The following is an 18992-nucleotide window of genomic DNA, read 5'->3' as shown; positions in this document are numbered from 1 at the left end:
CCGGGAGCCGGCCGTTCCCCCCCGGATCTGGTCCTCATCCCCGCCGCCCGCCCGCCCGCCCGCCCCAAAGTCACAGCCTGGGTCCCGGAGACCCGAGCCTTCAGCCTGGGCGGGGCCGGAAGGACGCCATCCGGGCCTCGGCCATGGAGGCTCCTTTGCCGTCCCTAACCGAGGAGGACCTCACTGAAGTGAAGAAGGACGTGAGTAGCTCGGCCGGCCGGGCGAGCACAGCGGGGCGGGCGGGGGCGGGGGGAAGCGGAAACCCGGAGCAGAGCGACGGGCAACCTGGTGTCGGAAGAATGTCAAGGCCGGGCCACCGCACCCGGGGCTGGCTGCCGGCGACCCGCGGCCCCGGCTTGGGTGTCTCTTTGCCCTCCGCTCCCCGCCCGCGGCTCCCCGTCCTGCCGATCCCCGCCCCGCTCCACCTCTCCCCGCGGGGGCGGCTAGGCTAGGGCCGCCGGAGCAGACGCTGGCCCCGGTGTCCCCGGTGCAGCCAGCCCTGCGTCCGTCCGTCCGTCGAGCTCGCCCGCTGGACGCTCAGCCCGGAATTCCCCGGTCCCCAGGCGCCCACGCACGCAAATCACGGGGGGCGTGCACGCCTGCAGCGAGGCCCGGCTGCCGGGGAGACGTTTGAAAACACCCGGTGGCGGCTGCATCGCACGCGCACCTTTGGTTCGAGAAAGGTGACTCCCGGGCACGATGCGCTTCGCTTTCTTTGCTCTTAACCCCTAGTTACGTGTTTTGCGGGGAACAACGGCAGAAAGTCAGATGGACACCCCTTAGAGAACGTGCGGGAGTTCCACAGCAAAGGCGACGGTAACCCGTCCTTGAAAGCCGTCTCTGCGAACTTGAGAGCGAGCTGCTGAAGTCGTTTCTGCTTCAGATCCCTGTGCCTGCCGTGCCTTAGCCCTTGCGGTCTCTTGCGCTGTGCCCGAGATTGAAATTGGCGTGGTTGAGTGGGATTTGTGCCCTGCGCAGTTCCCTTGTTCCGTGTTGTTGGTAGGGCACTTCCTGTGTAGAGAGCGTCTTTCTGTACATCCTACTTGAGACTAGGTCTTTCGTAGCGGCCACAGTCTTAATTAAGGTGCCGGTAAAACCGTGTACTTAAGAGTGGGGCGGCTCTGCTCCCAGTTCTGTTCGCACAGTTGTGAATTTTCTCACAGTCCTTAAAATAACCTGTAAAGAAGAGAATTGCTATAGCATTCTATAGCTGGCAAAGCAGGACAAGACCTGCCTATAGACACACATGCGTTGTTCATTGTGACATTTCCAGTTTAGACCTACGTCACACGTTCACAACTGTAGAGAAACTGTGCATGATCTTCAAGGTGTCTATAGGAAATATTTTTTCCTCAGATACCCTGTTATATTAAAACTGCTCGTGACAAGTTTAAAAAGTCATCCACATAACTTGAAATTCCTTCTTTCTCAACCCCAGACCTCTATTTCCAAGTGTTTGCTAGGAATCAGGTTTTAATATTATACAAATTATTTTTATATTTTCAGAAATTGAACTTTCCGTTATCCTTCCCCCCAACTGCGTGGCGTTCCTTCTGTATCATCCGTCCTGATAAATGGTGGGAAGGTGTGTACGTGAGGCTCTGTCTGTTTTCAGGGTTTCCTTTCTGTGGCCCCTGTTGCCTGTGGTCAGCCATGGTTCAGAAATATTTAGCGGGAATTGGACAAGTTTACATGGTACAAATTGAGCACTGTTCTAAGTAGCATGGTAATTTGTACCACCCACTGCGTCTGGCCAAGGACAGGAGTCACACCTTATCCCTGCTGTATCACACTGTGAGTGTTACCTGCCTGTTAGTCCCTTGGTAGCTGCCTTGACTGTTAGATTCGTTTTTATGGCAGAGAGCTTGGGCATGGGATTTGTACCATGAGGTTTCAGACATCCCCTGAGTCTTGGTACATGCCTTCCTCATGTTAGTGGGGAACATTGTCCTGCTGCTGATCCCCGGGGACACCTGTCTCCAATGTTCCTCCCCTTTTTCATCTGTAGATTGAATATGTCCTGGTTTTGGTTGATTTTGGTTCACTTAACAAATAGAGATTCCATGGTACTCTGTTAATGTAATTTGGTTTCAACAGTTAAATTAAGAACCAAGACAAAAATTCTATTTTTAAAATAGCTCAATTTCTTGAATGAAGAGAAATTGCCATAAAGTGTAATGGATTTTTCATTCATCCAAAACACTGCACTCTGCAATGCAGAGTATACAGCATTATCCCTGTTTCTTACCTGCTCGAAATATAAGTCATTAAAACTGAAAATACAGTATCATTCATGCAATTAAAAGTTTAGTCAGTGCTATGAAGGCAATCCCAGAGCATTGTATTTTGGCTAGGATGGTCAGGTGTGCCTGAAATTGATTCCTGAAGGTTATGACGGAGTTGGAAGGAGAGAAGTTGAGGGAGACAAGAATTTGACAGGGATCTAAGACAGTCAAGACCTTTGTTCAGAGTGTTGAAGGGGAAGGCAGAGAGTAACAGGATGAAATGAGGAAGGTGGTGGCCTCAGTAAACTCATGAAGGACTTGATTTCTTTCTGCCAAAAGAGACTCGCTAAGGAATTGGTAGGATTTTTGTTTGTTTGACTTTTAAAAATCTGTTCTGTGGACCTAGGAGATGAGGAAAAGAGGAAAGGGTATGAAAAGACTTGAGTACGTGTACAGAGAGGTGATGACGATTTGCATCAGGGTGAAGGCAGTAGGCATGGATAAAACAAGTTCGAGGAACATTTAGGAGCATAGAAATAATGGGACTTGGTGGCAAACTGAAACTGAGGAGGAGCAGACATGAAGTCAGAAATTCAAGCTTGACACTGAAAAGCTTGAGCTAGCAGTGAGGCGTTTGAGGCCCTATAAGAAGTTTTCAGGTGCTGTCCCGCAGTCCCCATCATTTGGAGGCTAAGGCAGAAGGATCACAAGTTTGAGGCCAGGTGGGCTGTGTAGCAAGACCCCAGAGAGGGGGTGAGAGGTGCGGAGGGAAGTTGCGTAGGCATCAGAAGTAAATCAGCAAGAAAGTTGTGTCTGGAGGAAGGGCTCATCAGCTGTGCCCCTGCTCTGAGAAGCCAAGTAAGATGACGGTGGAAAGGCTCCGCCATAGAGGAGGTCACTGGTGACTTCAGGAGGGGCATTGAGACACAGTGGGAATCCGGTGCTGCAAGATAGGTGTGTCCAGCTCACCCTGAATGCTAAGGTAGGGCTCTCCAGAGATGACCGTGTCTCAGTCCGAGAAGAGGAGGAGGAGGAGCTGAGGGAGTGAAAAGAGAAAATCCGACTCGGAACAGCATGAAACAGTGTCAGTCCCCACTTGTAGATGGAGCACAAGTCCTGGGGCAGAGCGCCGCTAAGTTAGGCTGGACAGGCGGGGCAGACCCATGCTATCAAGAGCACCTCTGAGTTAGGCTGGACAGGCGGGGCAGACCCATGCTATCAAGAGCACCTCTGAGTTAGGCTGGACAGGCGGGGCAGACCCATGCTAACAAGAGCGCCGCTAAGTTAGGCTGGACAGGCAGGGCAGACCCATGCTATCAAGAGCGCCGCTAAGTTAGGCTGGACAGGCGGGGCAGACCCATGCTATCAAGAGCACCGTTGAGTTAGGCTGGACAGGCGGGGCAGACCCATGCTATCAAGAGCACCGTTGAGTTAGGCTGGACAGGCGGGGCAGACCCATGCTATCAAGAGTCTGCCAGGATCCAGTAGTCACTGGTCCCTGTCTGTCTGTAAGACACTAAGCTAAGCTTGGGAGGCGGAGGCAGGCGGATCTCTGTGAGTCTGAGGCCAGCCTGGTGTACAGAGTGAGTTCCAGGACTACACAGTAAAACCCTGTCTGGAAAGAAGGGAGGGGAAGAGGGGAGAGAGAACAGAGAGGGGGGGGGGGATACTGGGCTGAGACTTCATATACACCACTCTAGTTAGTCCTCCTAGATGGGTTTAGTTCCTTATCCTTAAGTTGTCAAGGAAGACCCTGAAGGTACAGTGGTTAAGTAATTTGTACCGCCTATCAGAGTCAGGATTTTAACAGCCGGTTATCTTATTCCAGAGCCATGCTCATCTTATTTCCTAGATTTTTTTTAATATGGGTGTTTTGACACTATGAGTGCATACACCATGTTTGTCCCTGGTGTCCACAGAAGTCAGAAGTCCCGTGTCAGATCCCTGGAGCTAGAGTTGTACATCATCATAAGCCTCAATGTGGACACTTGGAAGCCAACCCCAGTCCTCTACAGGAACGAGAGCCATCTCTCTCTTCCCAGTGCTCTCAGAGTCTTGACAGTTCGCTGTGCCTCAGGGATAGCCAGCAAGTCACGGGCAAAACACTGTTGGTGTAATTTATGTGACAATTCAGACTTCTATTTCTCCTGAAAATTTGTAAAATCTACAGATGTAGGAGAGATTTGAGAAAGAAGAGGGAATTAGAAAATGTGGCTTTTCTGTTATCAGTCCCCATAAAGGCCGGAGTCGGGCAGTGCTGGAGTGATGGCGATTGGCAGGGGTAACGAGAGCAGTTGGGGTTGACGGTGGCAGCAATTCCAGATGAGGTGAGACTAGGAAACGGTCAGGAGGATAGACCTAGTTTTCACATTGAAGTGCCTTGAGATGTCAGAGTGGAAAACATCTGGGTCACAGATGTAAGTTTGTGACTTGTCAGCATACGTGATGAAAGCAAAACGAGCAGTTTCCAAGTTCATCTTTTCAGTGAGCTCTTCCATTCCACACCCACAATATGCTCAGATGCCGTCCTGCTGGCGTCGCTGCAGTTCTTTCTTTGGACCCCAATTTCGGTTTCCCCTGGTCCTGTTCTAAAAGTTGCCCTGTTGCTTTTATTTATGCATGTTTGATGACTCTTCCTCTGGGTTACCAGGAAACGTCCTCAGCATGGTGTAAGAGTCTTCCGTGATCTAACTCCAGTTCTCCTTCCCAGCTTTATCCTTCCCACCCTCAGACGCACACTTGTCTTCCCGCCACAGGTCTCCACTGTAAATTTCCCAGCGTCCGAGGGAGCTGTGCTCTGCAAAGGCTCTCCTTGTTCTTTTGGGGGCTGTATCACCGGGTCTGGTAATCACTGGCTTGTGTGTGCTGTGTATCCGCCAGCTACGCCAAGAGCCCTGTGTACACAGGGTTAAAATCTTGTTCATATTTTTATATTCATGCTAGGAACTTACACATGAACGTTTTGCTGTGGATAAATAATGTGTGTAGGAATACGGTAGATAAAAACCTCTAAGAAACCTTATGAGACAACTTTCCCGCCATTATTTACTAACTAGGCGCTACGGAAATCCTACACTGCCTTTAACTCATTATAAATGTGAGTCACATTCATCACCATGATCATTGTCCCTAACAGGATCGATCGATCACCTACTACGTACCTGCAATTTCTAAGCACTTTGCATATACTAATTTATTCCTCTGAACCACCACATGTGGAAACAGGCAGAGTGGAGTTAAGTGTCTAGTGAACAGGCTTGAATATGAAATGACTGGCATCAGATTATCATCACCATCTATTAAGACTAGCGTGGGTCTGATGTAAACACTAGAGCGTGTGCATGAGCATCTTACATGCTACCTCATGGATGTGTGCACTGTGTTTGCATGGCTCAGTGAAAACAAGTGAAGACCGAAGTTCAGTACATAACAGAGACCAGCCTGAACTAGCTTCCCTCATTCCAGGCTTGCCTCTAGTCTCCTTTCTTCGTTTTTCCAGCACTCGCTTCTATTTCTTTATGTTCCTCTCGGCACATCCCTTCCTTCTCCCTTCCACGAAGACTGACTCGGTGAGTTGTAAAGTGTTTCTAACTGACCTCAAAGCAGAGACCTAGGGGCCTTTCAGGGATTTGGGTTTTGTGTGGTTTTAATGGTTTCACACTGGGGTGATGTAATAATAAATAAATAACAAACATTAGAAAAGTTGCAAATTGTGAGAGTCCACACCAGGTTGTCCTCCCTTGTCCTAACCCTGAAATTCAGCCTGATGGTTGCTAGATTTAGCTTTCCCCTGAACTAGGTGACCTGCAGACTGCTTGACTCTTCAGGCCCTCTCCCTCCATGGGTCTCAGTTTTCAGCTGTGAGGAAAGATGAAATAACTGGGCAGTCTGTGAGGACTGTGGGACCCACCTGGGTCTGCCTGGACATCACCTTACTTAGCATGTGTTCTAAAGCGCCCATCCCTCCTGACATCAGAGCATTGCCTCATACGTTAAGATTCCTAACTAATAACCAGTCACCACTGTGATTTTCCTGGTGTGACAAAGTAGCATTGAGCATAGTTTTCTTTTGTCTCTTAGGCTTTAGAAAATTTACGTGTTTACCTGTGTGAGAAAATCATAGCAGAGAGACATTTTGATCATCTACGTGCAAAGAAAATACTCAGTAGAGAAGACACAGAAGAAATTTCTTGCCGAACTTCAAGTAGGAAAAGAGCTGGGAAGTTGTTAGACTACTTACAGGAAAACCCCAAGGGACTGGACACCCTGGTGGAATCCATCCGCAGGGAGAAGACGCAGAACTTCCTGATTCAGAAGATAACGGATGAGGTGCTGAAACTGCGGAATATAAAGCTGGAGCATCTCAAGGGTGGGTGATGCCGTAGCAAAGAGAGCTAACAGCGCTCTTCAAAAGCTTGAGAGGGTCAAAGTTACATTCAGTTTACATTTCTTACCAGATACATTATCATGCTACAAGAATGATGTGAGCCCAGTTGACTGTGTGTGTAGAAGTTTATCTCTGAAGTATGCTATAAACTTAGTCCATTCAGAAATAAGCTTAGAAAACACCATTCATTGCACTTTAAGAAGAGGAGCTATGTGGGTTATACCTGTGTTCCTAGACTTAGAATGCCGAGGCAGGAGGATTGCCACCAGTTCAAAGCTAGCCTGGGTGATGTTGTAAGCTCCAGGTCAACCTGGGATGTAGAGAACAATCTGTAGATGACGAATTTTAGGTCAGCTTTTGTGATGTCTCCCACCAGCTGGCCAAAAGCAGTAATTGGCACAAGCTTATAAGAATCATGCATAAAATGTACGTGACTCTAAACCTAGAGCGAGTCAGTTTGTGAGAGGCGCGGGACCCGAGGCTGGCCCAAGAGGAGCAAGTAACCTCCCGTTCCATCCTCAGCCCACGGCACCCTGAACTGTGTGCTCACTTTAATGCCTTCCCACCCTTCCGCTGCTCTTGACATCGGCGATGGGAAGAGTCATTTAAGGATCAGCCCATAGGAATCTCGAATCTGTCTTTGTTTGTCTCCCCTTCATAGCTTTGTCAACAGTGTCTGAGTCAGGTTTGGGGAATACACCTGCGACACTTAGGCAGAAGGGCTGTGATTTTTGAGGCCAATCTAGGCTACTATCTAAGATCTTGTCTCAAAAATCCAGTGAGACAGAGAGCTGGGACAGAGGATGAGCCTAACATTGAAAATGTTAGCAGAAAAGATGACATGCAAATTCGCTTTTAGACATCTTTGATTTTACCTGTAGTCGTCAGCCCAGGGAGGGGTTCCTGTGCCTGTAGAATTCTGTGGTAGCATTAGCACCGTTGTGTGAGAAGCAGGACAGTCCTGTCTCCCTGGAATGTTACATGGCTCACCTGTTGAGGGCCTCTTTCCTCAACCCTGTCAGTAACTGCGAGTGTCTCAGGTGACCACTAAATCCTCCTAAGTGTCACTCACGAACCAGTAACTGCCATTGATTGGCTTGAGTATATGCCTGATCACATTTTGTTTTTATCAAGTAAGACTATCAAGCGAGAAAGTTAAAGAATGTTTCTTAAATAGAAATCTGAGTTCTAGGTCACCCTGGGCTGCTTAATACATACAGAGCTAACCTGTGCTACATGGTGAAACCCTCTCTCAGTGGAAAAATTATGAAAAATTATAGGAGCAGCTTTTTTTTTAAAGGATTTGTTTTTATATGTCTGAGCTGTTTGCCTGCACTTATGTGCCTGGTGCCTGCAGAGGCCAGAAGAGGAAACCAGGTCCCCTGGGACTGGAGTTACAGACGGTTGTGAGCCACCATGAGGATGCTGGAAGCTGAACCCGGGCTCTTCTCCTTTGAGCCATCTCTTGCCCTCCCCACCCCGCCCTTCAACCATTAGCTATGCAAGTAGTCACTGAAGGTGAACAGCGGGGCACTTAGCTTCCTTGAGAATGTAAATAGTAGCAGTCTTGTTAGGAAAGCAAGTGAGCTTTGAAGTGGATCGCGATGAGATAAATTGCAACTCTGAAATCCTAGTCCTGAGCATCAAGATGCACCCTGTAGTCGCAGATCTCAGGAGGTGGTGGCGGGAACCAGCCTTGGCTCCTTAGTGGGTTCAAGGCCAGCCCATGAGCCCCTGCCTCAGACAGTTGTGGTTGTCTTGTACCTGGCTCACAGTCCTGGGGAAGTTACCGGGCGGGAGGGGGGCACTCTCTGGTTGGGGAAGTTACAGGGCGGGAGGGGGACACTCTCTGGTGGCTTTCTCATTTGCCTCTGTTGTGTCGCAGGCCTGCAATGTAGCAGCTGTGAGCCCTTTGCCGCGGGAGCCACCAACAACCTTTCCAGGTCCAATTCCGATGAGAGCAATCTCTCTGACAAGCAGAGGGTGTCCACTGCCATGCGCCACCCAGAGGGAGAGTCCAGCACCGCTCCCTTCTTCTCCACTGAGTCCTCTCTGAATTTGCCAGTCCTGGAAGTCGGCAGAACTGAACACGGCAGCTTCTCCTCGGGCACGCTTCCTCGACCTGGAGACCCTGGGGCACCCCCTTTGCCCCCAGACCTGCGGTTGGAAGGAGGAACTTGTGGAAACTCGAGTGAAATGTTTCTCCCCTTACGATCACGAGCTCTTTCACGACAGTGACACCTCACTGCCTAGTTTTTTTTAATAGTGATGAAAAGATGTTGTAAATGATATAATCTTTTTTATGAAAGTCACGATAACAGCTCACTCACATTTGACATGTCTTAACTCACAGTGCGCACATTCTCTGTAAATAGGATTTGTTAGGGTAAAGAAGCACATTCTGGGGGTAACTGGATGTAAATCATGGTCCACATTGGCCTTTTTAAAAATTTTTAGATGTTTAGTATTTTCATGTTATAAAACTAATTGTATGTGACTATTTCTCAATTTGAGAAATCAACTCATGGGCTGAGAATAATGTTTCATTGCACATTTATGCTACAGATGTTCACTCTGACCATCTTTCCCAGTGATCTGGCAGTATGTTTCAGCAGTAAACTGTTCTGACTGCAGTAAAGCCAGGCCCTAGGAAAGCTGCCCAACACTCAGGAGAGTCTCCCACTCCTTGGTTCTGAGAAGCCTTTGGTTCTGCAGAAACACCCAATGGCACCGAGCCACCTGTGTCTCAGCTGACAAATTCATTTTGTACTGCTCTTGCCCACTGACATGACTCTCTTTGGATTTTATAGTCTTATCCCTAAAGAATGTTGTCTTAAACCAGGGGTGGTATCCACGCCTTTAATACCATCTCTTGGGAGGCAGAGGCAGGTGGATCTCTGAATTCAAGCCCAACCTGGTCTACAGAGTGAGTTCCAGGACAGCCAGGGCTATACACAGAGAGAAAAAAAACGAATGTTATGCCAATAGGATATTGCTTGTAATAGATTAAAAATACTTCCTCTGGGCCTTTTATTCTTTTTCAGTGAACACTGCTATATGGATAAAATAACTAGAACAATTGATTTTGGATTGTGTGACAATCTTGTTTTTAATATTTGTATCAAGCAGCTACTAGCTACAGCTAAGTTTTTATTGTATTACAAAGTTTGACTAACTTTACACATTTTTAAAAAATGCTGATTGTCTTCATATAAATTATAATTTTACATATTTCCTGATACCCACCTCCTATATATTTCTGTTATTTAAAAATTAAGAAATGAAAAGTTGCTATTAACAATAAAAAGTTTTTTTTTAAGGTAGTGATGTTTCAGAGTCAAAAATTTAAAATGTCTGATTTTCAAGTGTCTAACCCTTTATATACCAGTTTTTAAAACAAAACAGTATTTCAAAGCCAAATATGGTATACATGCCTACACGATTCTTCCACTTGGGAACTAGAACCAGGAGCATGGTGAGTTTGAGGTTACACTCTGAGTTCGAGGTCAGCCAGAGTCCATAGTCACGACTATCTCAGAGAGTGGCAGGGAGGGGAGAGGAAGAAGAGGGCATAGCAATTGACAGGGTGGCTTGTAATTCGATTCTAAGCTAATGGATACAGTAGTAAAAGTTACTTTTCAGGAATACCAGAGCACACCGTATAAGAATCCTACCTCCCCATTCTTTTTTATTGCTTTTCTTAAAAGCATGCTTTCTGTACAGTTGTAGGTTTAACAGGAAAAAATGAGGGAAATATTAAATACCTCTTCCTGTTTTACATACTCCTATTGATGTGCTAACTTGTTAATAGTCAACCAATATTGATACATTGGTATTAACCAGAGTCCATATTTGGGTCCTCCATTGTCTAAATTGCAAGTTTTTAGAAATGTATATTACATATCTACTCCAAAAGTGTCAGAACCAAATAGTTTATTTTTACTCCTGCACCTGTGCAGCACACCAGCCCTAGCAAACATTGACCTTTTCTAGAACATCTCATTGCTGGGCATAAGGAACAGAGCCACCTCAGGCATTTCAGGGCGTGTTCCTCAATGAAGAGGCTCACTTAGCATACTTCTTGAGGGGTCAGTCAGGCCAGGGTAGTGGCAGTTACTAAGTGAGGTTGGTGCTTTGTTTTGTTTTTGTTTTTTTAATCCTGCTTTTTAGTTTTTGTTTACATTTTCACTTGTTTATTAACTGTGTGTATAGTATATATCTGTGTATAGAGCCCAGAGGTCGATGTCTGGTGTCTTCCATTGCTCTCCATCTTAATTGTTTGGAGACAGCGACTCTGCTCAGCCTGGAGCTGCCATTTGGCTAGCCCGGCAGATCCTGGGATCCTCCTGGCTCTGCTCCCCCACCCTAGCATACAAATGCATACAGCACACCAGTTTCTGTGTGGGTGGTGAGAGCTCAAATTCAGGCGATCACATGTTCAGCAGGCACTTGACTGGCTCGGCCACCTCCCCAGCCCCTGATAATCTGCTCTGAGTCTTTACTTTTAATGCCAGAGACTGATCTCCTGTCCAAGAGGCCTTGCTGCTTTCAGGTTTCCTGGAAATTCTGTTGTTTATTTGTCCATTTAGCTCTGGCTCCTGGTTGGTTTGTTTTTGAGATGATTTCACAGTAACCTGACTTGGCCTCAGACTCATTATGTAAACAGGGGTGGCCTTGGATGTCTGATCATGCATTCATTCGCTGCCGTCTCCCCAGGACTGAGATTCCAGATAATGCACCACCACACCAGAACTGAGGATGATTTGGGGGACCCCAAGACTTTGTACTTTGGGAACATTTTTATCTCTGTCAGTCTAGGTACTTAGATGGAACTTATTTTAGGAACACTCAGACCCATTTTCTCATAAATTATAATCCAACAATATTCATTGATGTAGTCCATGGGCACAGCCACTGAAATAATTACCAGGAATATAAACATGAACAAGGCAGGCTAGCCCCTTCCACCATCAAACAGCATTGTCCGGTAGAATTTAGGAGGTAAGACTCAAACAGAATTGGCAAGTTGTTCATGAGTGTCGCCTTTGACCAGGAATCCTTAACTGGGATCTAAATATTTACAATGACACCAACTTCTTGGGAGGAGGGGGCAAAATGACCACACTGGCCTCTAGTTTGTGGCAATACTCCTGCCTCATCCTCCCAAGTGCTGGGGTTAGAAAGTGTGTGGCCCCGCTCCCTCATGCTTGTTTGTTCTTACAGTTGTTGTGTTTTCCGACAGTGAGGTAGTGTCTCCTACACAGTACGAGGCTGGGAAGGAACCCCTTGTTGGCACCTCTCTGGCCCTCCAATTTGCAACAGCCCACCCGCCTCAACCTAGGGTTATAGGCAGGCATCGCCATGCCTGGCTTTTCCGTGCCATAATTACCAGCCGAGAGTTTGGGTATGGCCACCGGTACAGATCCTAGGATTCCCCTGGGGAAGAGCAAATTTTTAAAAATCTGGCTTTGGGGGTTGTGGGATTCAGCCCCTTTCCCTCCGCCCAGAAGCAGGAGCGCATCACCGCCGCTAGGGAGCGCCAACGCATCACTTGCCAATCTAGGTGCGGGGCGGGGCCAGCCGCGGCTTCCGGCTTCCGGCCGAGAGGGTGGTGGGCCCGCCGCCGTCATGGCAGCCGAGGAGAAGGACCCGCTGAGCTACTTCGCGGCTTACGGGAGCAGCAGCTCCGACTCGTCGGGCGAGGAGGACAGCGAGCCGGAAGACGGGGTCCGCAAGGAGGCGGCCCCGGCGACGGGCGTCCGCGGGAAGCCGGCGGAGAAGCGGCTGCCGGGCCCCGACGAGCTGTTCCGCAGCGTGAGCCGGCCGGCCTTCCTCTACAACCCGCTCAACAAGCAGATCGACTGGGAGCGGCACGTGGTGAAGGCGCCCGAGGAGGTGAGGTCCCCGGCCCCGCGGCCGCCCGCCCCCCGCTCGCACTCAGCCCGCGCGCGGGAGGCGGCCGCGCGTCCCCACGGCCCCGGGAGCCCGGGGGGTGTCAGCCCGGGGCCCCCTCCCCGCCCCAGCCGGCCGGGCGACGACTAACGGTGGTGACTCCCCGCCCCCCGCTGCAGCTCCTCCCCGGGACCCCTTCCCTTTGACGCCGAGGTGCCTGCGCTGCTGCCGCCAAGACAGGGTCTCTGCCGCAGCCTCCTGAAGGGGTCCGCCCGGCCGTAGTGTCTGAGACCGGACTCTGCTTGGGTAACTAAAAGTTATTAGCTTCGTTTTACAGAGGGAAACCCTTCTGGCTTTTTCACCTAACCGTATTGTGATGTGGATGGCAAGAAAAAAAAAAAAAGAAAAAAGTGTTGTCTTTTTTTGTTTTTTTAAGCCTATAGGATTATTTTTTTTTTCAAAGCCAGCCAGAAAGATGAGTGATCGGCACGCGCTTCGTATCCACCGCGGGGACCTCGGTTCGTCACAGGGTTTCTCAATGTGCTTACTTAACAGCCTCCGAAGGAATTCAAGGTCTGGAAGTCCAGCTACGTGCCACCCCCGGAGACCTACACCCCCGAGAAGAAGCCGCCGCCGCCGCCCGAGCTGGACATGGCCATAAAGTGGTCGAACATCTATGAGGACAATGGCGATGACGCCCCACAGAACGCTAAGAAAGCCCGGCTCCTGCCGGAGGGGGAGGAGACGGTGGAGTCGGGTAAGGGTGCTGTAAGATCTCGGCCTCGATGCTTCTCTTTGAGGACATCAAGCGGTGGCGCTGGCCTTTAATCCCGCCACTGGGCAGGCAGAGGCAGGCGGGTCTCTGTGACGAGTTCAAGGCCAGCCTGGTCTACAGAGCCAGTTCCAGGACAGCCAGGGTGTTACGTAGAGAATCCCTGTCTCGGAAAACAAAGAAAGGAGGAGGAGATACTCGGCAGAATTCACACCCTGGTGACCTGGAAGACTTGGCTTTGGATGCTGACAAGGAGTCACTTCCGTCTCCCCGGATTTTGGTTTGGTTTGGTGTGAGACGGTGTGAGCTGGCTATGCTCTGAGGCCAGCCTGTCTTTGCCTCTCAGTGATGAAAGGCATGGGCCTCCACCCAGCATCTGCCGGGTTTCTGAGACCCACCACATCCTGTCTGAAAGGCGGGGCTGAGATTTGTATGCGCCTCGTTAGAGCGGCAGGTGCTGGTTCGCAGGCCCGTGTAGCTGCACCTGTGGAGTGCTGACGGCCTTGCGCCCTGGAACAGCTGTGCTTTAGGGTGCCAGTGAGATCGGCTGCGCGTGGCACCGCGGACGTAGTGGTTTGGCTTTCTTGCCTTTGTTGGTAATCTCTTAATTCCATCTCTCACTTGGACTACCCAGTAATCTCCCTGCAGTCTCTCACCCCCGCTTCTCTGTCTGGAGCTTCTAAAATTCATGTCTCATTGTGTAACTGGCTTGCCCCAAAGCCCCCACGAACAGGAGAGCCGGGGCTTGGGGTGTGACCCACCCAGCACCCTCACCTCCGTCATTTTGAAGGTCTTGAAGTCAGACCTGAGTGGACGACACTGTCATGGGTTCCTGGCTTTTGATGTACATTGCACCTAGGTCTAGACAGGACATTTTAAACTTGGCTGATAGTCATTCATCTTACAAAATCCAATATTTCTAGTACGTCATCTCCTTTACCTAAGTGTGCCAGTGCTGCTGATTCGGTGTGATTGTATGGATTTGTTCCTAAGGCTCTCCATTTGTGACAGGCTGGGTCGGGCCCTGTGCGGTACCACGTTAGCAGCACGTTATGAGCGGATGACTGTTGGGTTGAGCCTGGGCCCTTTGCCTTTCTGGTAACAGATTTCTGATCTTCCGATACAAGGCCTTTCAGAGAGACATTAACAGAAAGGGAGTTTCTACTGTAGCTGAAGCCGACCTTGAACTCAGGTTCCTTGTGCCTTCACCTCCCTAGCACTGGGACTGTAGGCTTAGACTATGTTAATGTTTTTTTGAAGATATTAAACAAAGTGTGAATTTTAATGCCTGTTATTGTCTGACACTTTGACTAAAAAGTATTTTTGAGTAAAGAATCCTTATACAGTCTTACAAACCCAGAATAGGGAAATGTAGAGTGAGAGCTTATGACTTGTTCAAGGTCGCAGTAAAATCTTCATCCAATTTTCTAATTTAATATTCTTAGCAACCTGACACAATAGTGACCCATAGTTCATTATCACTGTCTTGTAGATGAGAAAGCAGTCTGATGTGAGGGAATTTGCCTAAGTTCACACCATCGGGAACTGACAAATTGGACCTATTTCAACCCTGAAATAGGATGCATGCCTTACTAAGCTGAGGTTTGGTCCCATCGTGTTTTACAGTTTAAGAAGCTGTCATTCTTCTCAAGGGACCAGAGTTGATAATCCAGGTTGCTATAGTCTCCTGCCTTTACATCTCTGTCCCCTTATGATAAAGGCCAGAAGTTTCCTACAAGTAAGCAAGGATCATCTCTTTTCTAACTTTTGGGGTCTATTACAAGCAATTTAAGTAGATGACAAATAATACCCACATTACCATAGCTCCTCCTGTGCTTTTGATCAGAAAGTGAGTCAGCAATTGAAAAGACAAAGGACCAAGGTTTCTCTGGTGTAAGGCCGAATGGTATGACTGAGGCTGAGGAATAGCCCAGTCACACATGCTCTCCTCACAGGCTGAGGAATAGCCCAGTCACACATGCTCTCCTCACAGGCTGAGGAATAGCCCAGTCACACATGCTCTCCTCACAGGCTGAGGAATAGCACAGTCACACATGCTCTCCTCACAGACTGAGGAATAGCACAGTCACACATGCTCTCCTCACAGGCATGAGGACACAGAATCCTCCCCAGCATGGACCTCCACTGGCTGGCAGCTCTTAAATTGTTGATTCAGGTTTAAGCGTTTGTTTCTGAGTCTAACTCTAGTAATGAACGTGCTATTAGTTAGTTAATTTTCTTTTTGTATGAGTGAGTGTGGAGACCAGAGGACCGCCCTGGGTGTCAGTCCTTGTCTTGTGCCTTGTTTGAGACTTCTCTGCTTCGTATGCATGCATTCGTGCTATGTCTAGCTGGCCTTTGAGCTGGGCATTCTTTCTCCCTGCCATGGAATCTCTGAGGTTACAGACAAGTTAATTGGTCAGACTGTTGCATAGACTACAGGGATTCATCTCCCTGGCCCTGACAACATCATTTGCCTGTAGTTTCTGATTAGTGAAAAAGCTTACCCATTTAATAACATTGTAAATTATGAAGCTACCTCGCTTTATTTGACCAGCCCATGCTCCCCCTTTGTCCTTTTTGCCACTTATGTTCAGAACTTAGAGGAGCTGACAGGTGAAATCCAGCCTTGTCTCTCACTGCTCTTCAGGGCTGCTTGTTGAGTGACCACGAAACGCAGAGAAGTAAAACGTAGATTTTCATGGCTTCATTGACAAATGGCTGCAAAAGACAGCTGATGGAGCAAATGGTTTCTGTTTAACTTGTGTTTTCATTTTAAAAGCACACAGGTTAAGATAGTGTAGTTTACTAGGGAAATTTAAATTGCATAATAGAAAAATTGTTTTTAGCTGGGCGGTGGTGGCTCACGCCTTTAGTCCCAGCACTCGGGGGAGGCAGAGGCAGGCGGATCTCTGTGAGTTCGAGGCCAGCCTGGTCTACAGAGTAAGTTCTAGGACAGCCTACAAAACAATACAGAGAAACCCTGTCTCGAAAAAACAAAAAAATTGTTTTTATATCTGTGTGTCTGTGCTATGTTAGGGTTAGTTTTTTTAAAAACAAAAAGCTATTCCTGTGCTGGTTTTGGTTTTTATGGCAGTACCTGGTTTTGATGCTAGGGGACAGGATCTATCCTACTCCAGTCACTCATGGGAACATTTTTCCAGTCCAAGTAGTATGTGGTTTCAGTGTTTATCAGTAGATTTACCTGTAGTAGGTGACAGATTAAAGCAGAAATGTCCCTTTTTAATGTATGTTAATAGTGTTGCTTGATAGTAATCTTCAGCTTTCATATTATTTCTAAAAATAATTTCAGGGTAAACTTGATAATTAAGCTGCAGCTAAAAACAAAGTTTTTGTTTGTTTGAAGTGGTTATGGTGTCTTCACACGATGACCCCTGTACTCAGGAAGTGGAAGCAGGAGGGCCTGGCATTTGGACCCAGTTAATCTTTTAATGCAAAGGTCCTTTTTTGGGGGGGGGGGTGGCTAGAGGCAGTGTTTCTCTTTGGCTTTGGAGGCTGTCCTGGAACTCACTCTAGACCAGGCTGGCCTCGAAGTCTCAGAGATCCACCTGCCTCTGCTTCCCCAGTGCTGGGATTAAAGGTGTGTGCCACCAGCGCCAGGCTAATGTAAAGGTCTTAAAACATCAAAATATTTTATTGGACTTTATCCTGTTGACCAAGAAAATGAAGTTCAGCCAGGCGTGGGGGCTTGTGTACCCGGAGGCTTGAGGCAGGAGAGCAATGAAAACAGGCCAGTCTAGGCTGCGTGGGAAGAGAGGGAGGAGAGGGAGAGGGGAGAAAGCGGAGCAGAGTCAAGGCTAAGGGTGTTGAGTGTAGAATGGTTGTCTGGAAGGCTGTGGATTTCGTCCCTGGTACCGTGGAATTGTAAGGAGGTCAGAAGCCTTGTGTATCTATATGGAATTCTGGGGTGAGGCAGGTTGTTGCTGTGTATAGTTGGCTGGCCTCAAACTCATAGCAGTCCTCCTGTCTCAGCTCCTGAGTGCTAGGACTGCAGGCCCACCACCATCACGCCGTCACAGTTGTTTAGGGAGATGTGAATTAGCACTAGTTTGTGCTAGCCCATGTGTATTGAACCGCATAACAGGATTGTTTTAAATAAGATGAAAAGGTCCGCTTTTTCAGGTTTGATACTTTTGTTCATGGAAATTTTCTGTGGCCTTAAACAATAACAGTGGGGGTACTGTTTATTGTGTGGCTCTAAAGTCTTCCTCCATCCAAGTCTTCCTTAATGTGAAGGGGGAGCCTGTTTGCTCTGCTGTTAATGCTCTGGTCACCTGGAAGGAACGGTCCAGAGTTAGAACAGACACCTGGGAGATTCTCTGAGCTTGACTTGTGCTTACAGCAACCTCAGAGCAGACGGGGTTGATAGTGAGAGGAGAGGAAAAGTACAGCTGCTGGCCGCTTAGTGCTTTGTAGAAGGAAACTCTTCTATTCCTGTCAAGTGTGGTGTGTCAAACGCACGCAGTATGTGCATGAGAACGTTTTTTTAAACCACCAGTTTCAGAGAAAGCTGGTTTTCATAGAAATAAGATAAATCAAGCCACATTTACTGTCCCCAAAAAGTTAATTTACTGTAATTAAAAAAAGAAAAGTTTGTTTTCATATGTAGTTTAATATCAAGGTTCTAAAATTAGAATTTAGTTTTTATTGATAAGCTTTCAAACAATTGATGAATAAGTGTTTTGGTGTAAAGCTAATGAATGAGTTTTCTTGTTGATTTTTTAGAGACTTACTAACGAAGCTCTCTTCTTTTCCACTTCAAGACGATGACAAAGATGAGCGTGCATCTAAAACTCGGAGAGTAGAGCCAGGAGAAGCAGCCAGAAAGAAGAAGTAGAGAGGCGTTGTCGAGAACCCATGGCCACCGAGCTCTTGACATGTGGTGTTGGGTGGAGTGTTTGCTATTGTTGGCTATTATGACAGACATCTCCAGGAAAGTATTTATGTCCATGAACTAATGTACCGCCTCAAGACTGTCCACTAGAATTCATTTTTATTTAAACCTGTATGTATTTACAACTCCAATGGTGACCTGTGATTGGGAACTGACAGTACTTAAGAAGCATTCTGGCTATCACAGAATTGGTGACAGACTTTGAGAGTTTTGTCACATGGACATGCAGTGGTTTGAACCTTTCATAAAGGAATATATTTTTAAAGTAAGTATATTGTAATGTACTGTGAACTTGTGGGTGCTTTTCATAGTGTCTGTACAGTGTAAATAAATGATCATGGAAATAAAATTACTTACTTCAACATTGCTGTTATTGCTTGCCACCAACAAGTATTTGACAAGCAGTCTGTCTGCCCTGTGACCTTTTAATTCACAGAAGGGATTAGCATGTAGGGAGAGCCTCCCACATGTAGGTGCCTTGTACATCTGTGAAGTAGATGTTAGTGTCCTCCGTTTTGTAATGGAGAGCTTGGAGAGCTGGATGGGGCTGCATGCCAGGGAGTGAGACTCCAGGTTAACTCAGGGCTCTGACTCCAGAGTCAGATGAGACTCCCAGACCTCTCAGAGTAGTCCTTCTCCAAGGATAGTCATCTCTTCCATGCACACTGCTGCTTTAGGGGAGATATTTTCCTGTCCTGATTATTCAGCTGCACTTAACCACATATGCCTCACGGTGTATTGTTCATTTCCTCGTTAAGTGTGTGAAGTTAGGCTCTTCTGTGAAAGATTACCAGACTGAGC

The 18992-nt window shown here is 47.7% G+C and overlaps 2 protein-coding genes across 2 annotated transcripts; both read left to right on the top strand.

The window, feature by feature from the left end:
- Positions 1–39: 39 nt before the first annotated feature.
- Bcl10 (BCL10 immune signaling adaptor) lies at positions 40–9935 on the top strand. Its single transcript, XM_005081907.4, has 3 exons — positions 40–200; positions 6306–6594; positions 8498–9935. The coding sequence occupies exons 1-3, from the start codon at positions 144–146 to the stop codon at positions 8848–8850; spliced, it is 699 nt and encodes a 232-aa protein (XP_005081964.1). The 5' UTR covers positions 40–143; the 3' UTR covers positions 8851–9935.
- Positions 9936–12195: 2260 nt separating this feature from the next.
- CUNH1orf52 (chromosome unknown C1orf52 homolog) lies at positions 12196–18553 on the top strand. The gene is made up of 3 exons (XM_005081906.4): positions 12196–12507; positions 13060–13261; positions 18061–18553. Exons 1-3 carry the CDS (start codon positions 12241–12243, stop codon positions 18132–18134), a joined length of 543 nt encoding a protein of 180 aa, XP_005081963.1. The 5' UTR covers positions 12196–12240; the 3' UTR covers positions 18135–18553.
- The last annotated feature ends 439 nt before the right edge of the window (positions 18554–18992 follow it).

The sequence above is a fragment of the Mesocricetus auratus genome, unplaced genomic scaffold, assembly GCF_017639785.1.
Source record: "Mesocricetus auratus isolate SY011 unplaced genomic scaffold, BCM_Maur_2.0 Super-Scaffold_100009, whole genome shotgun sequence".
Lineage (NCBI taxonomy): Eukaryota > Metazoa > Chordata > Mammalia > Rodentia > Cricetidae > Mesocricetus > Mesocricetus auratus.
The sequence above is the reverse complement of the archived record's forward strand: the minus strand, read 5'-3'. Positions and strand labels throughout refer to the sequence as shown.

Bases quoted from the DNA above. Each gene is read 5' to 3' on its own strand.
- Bcl10 (XM_005081907.4), top strand. From the start codon at position 144: ATGGAGGCTCCTTTGCCGTCCCTAACCGAGGAGGACCTCACTGAAGTG. The intron at 201-6,305 runs GTGAGTAGCTCG...TTTGTCTCTTAG, and splicing joins TCACTGAAGTGAAGAAGGAC to GCTTTAGAAAATTTACGTGT. The intron at 6,595-8,497 runs GTGGGTGATGCC...GTTGTGTCGCAG, and splicing joins AAAGCTGGAGCATCTCAAGG to GCCTGCAATGTAGCAGCTGT.
- CUNH1orf52 (XM_005081906.4), top strand. From the start codon at position 12,241: ATGGCAGCCGAGGAGAAGGACCCGCTGAGCTACTTCGCGGCTTACGGG. The intron at 12,508-13,059 runs GTGAGGTCCCCG...CTTACTTAACAG, and splicing joins TGGTGAAGGCGCCCGAGGAG to CCTCCGAAGGAATTCAAGGT. The intron at 13,262-18,060 runs GTAAGGGTGCTG...TTCCACTTCAAG, and splicing joins GGAGGAGACGGTGGAGTCGG to ACGATGACAAAGATGAGCGT.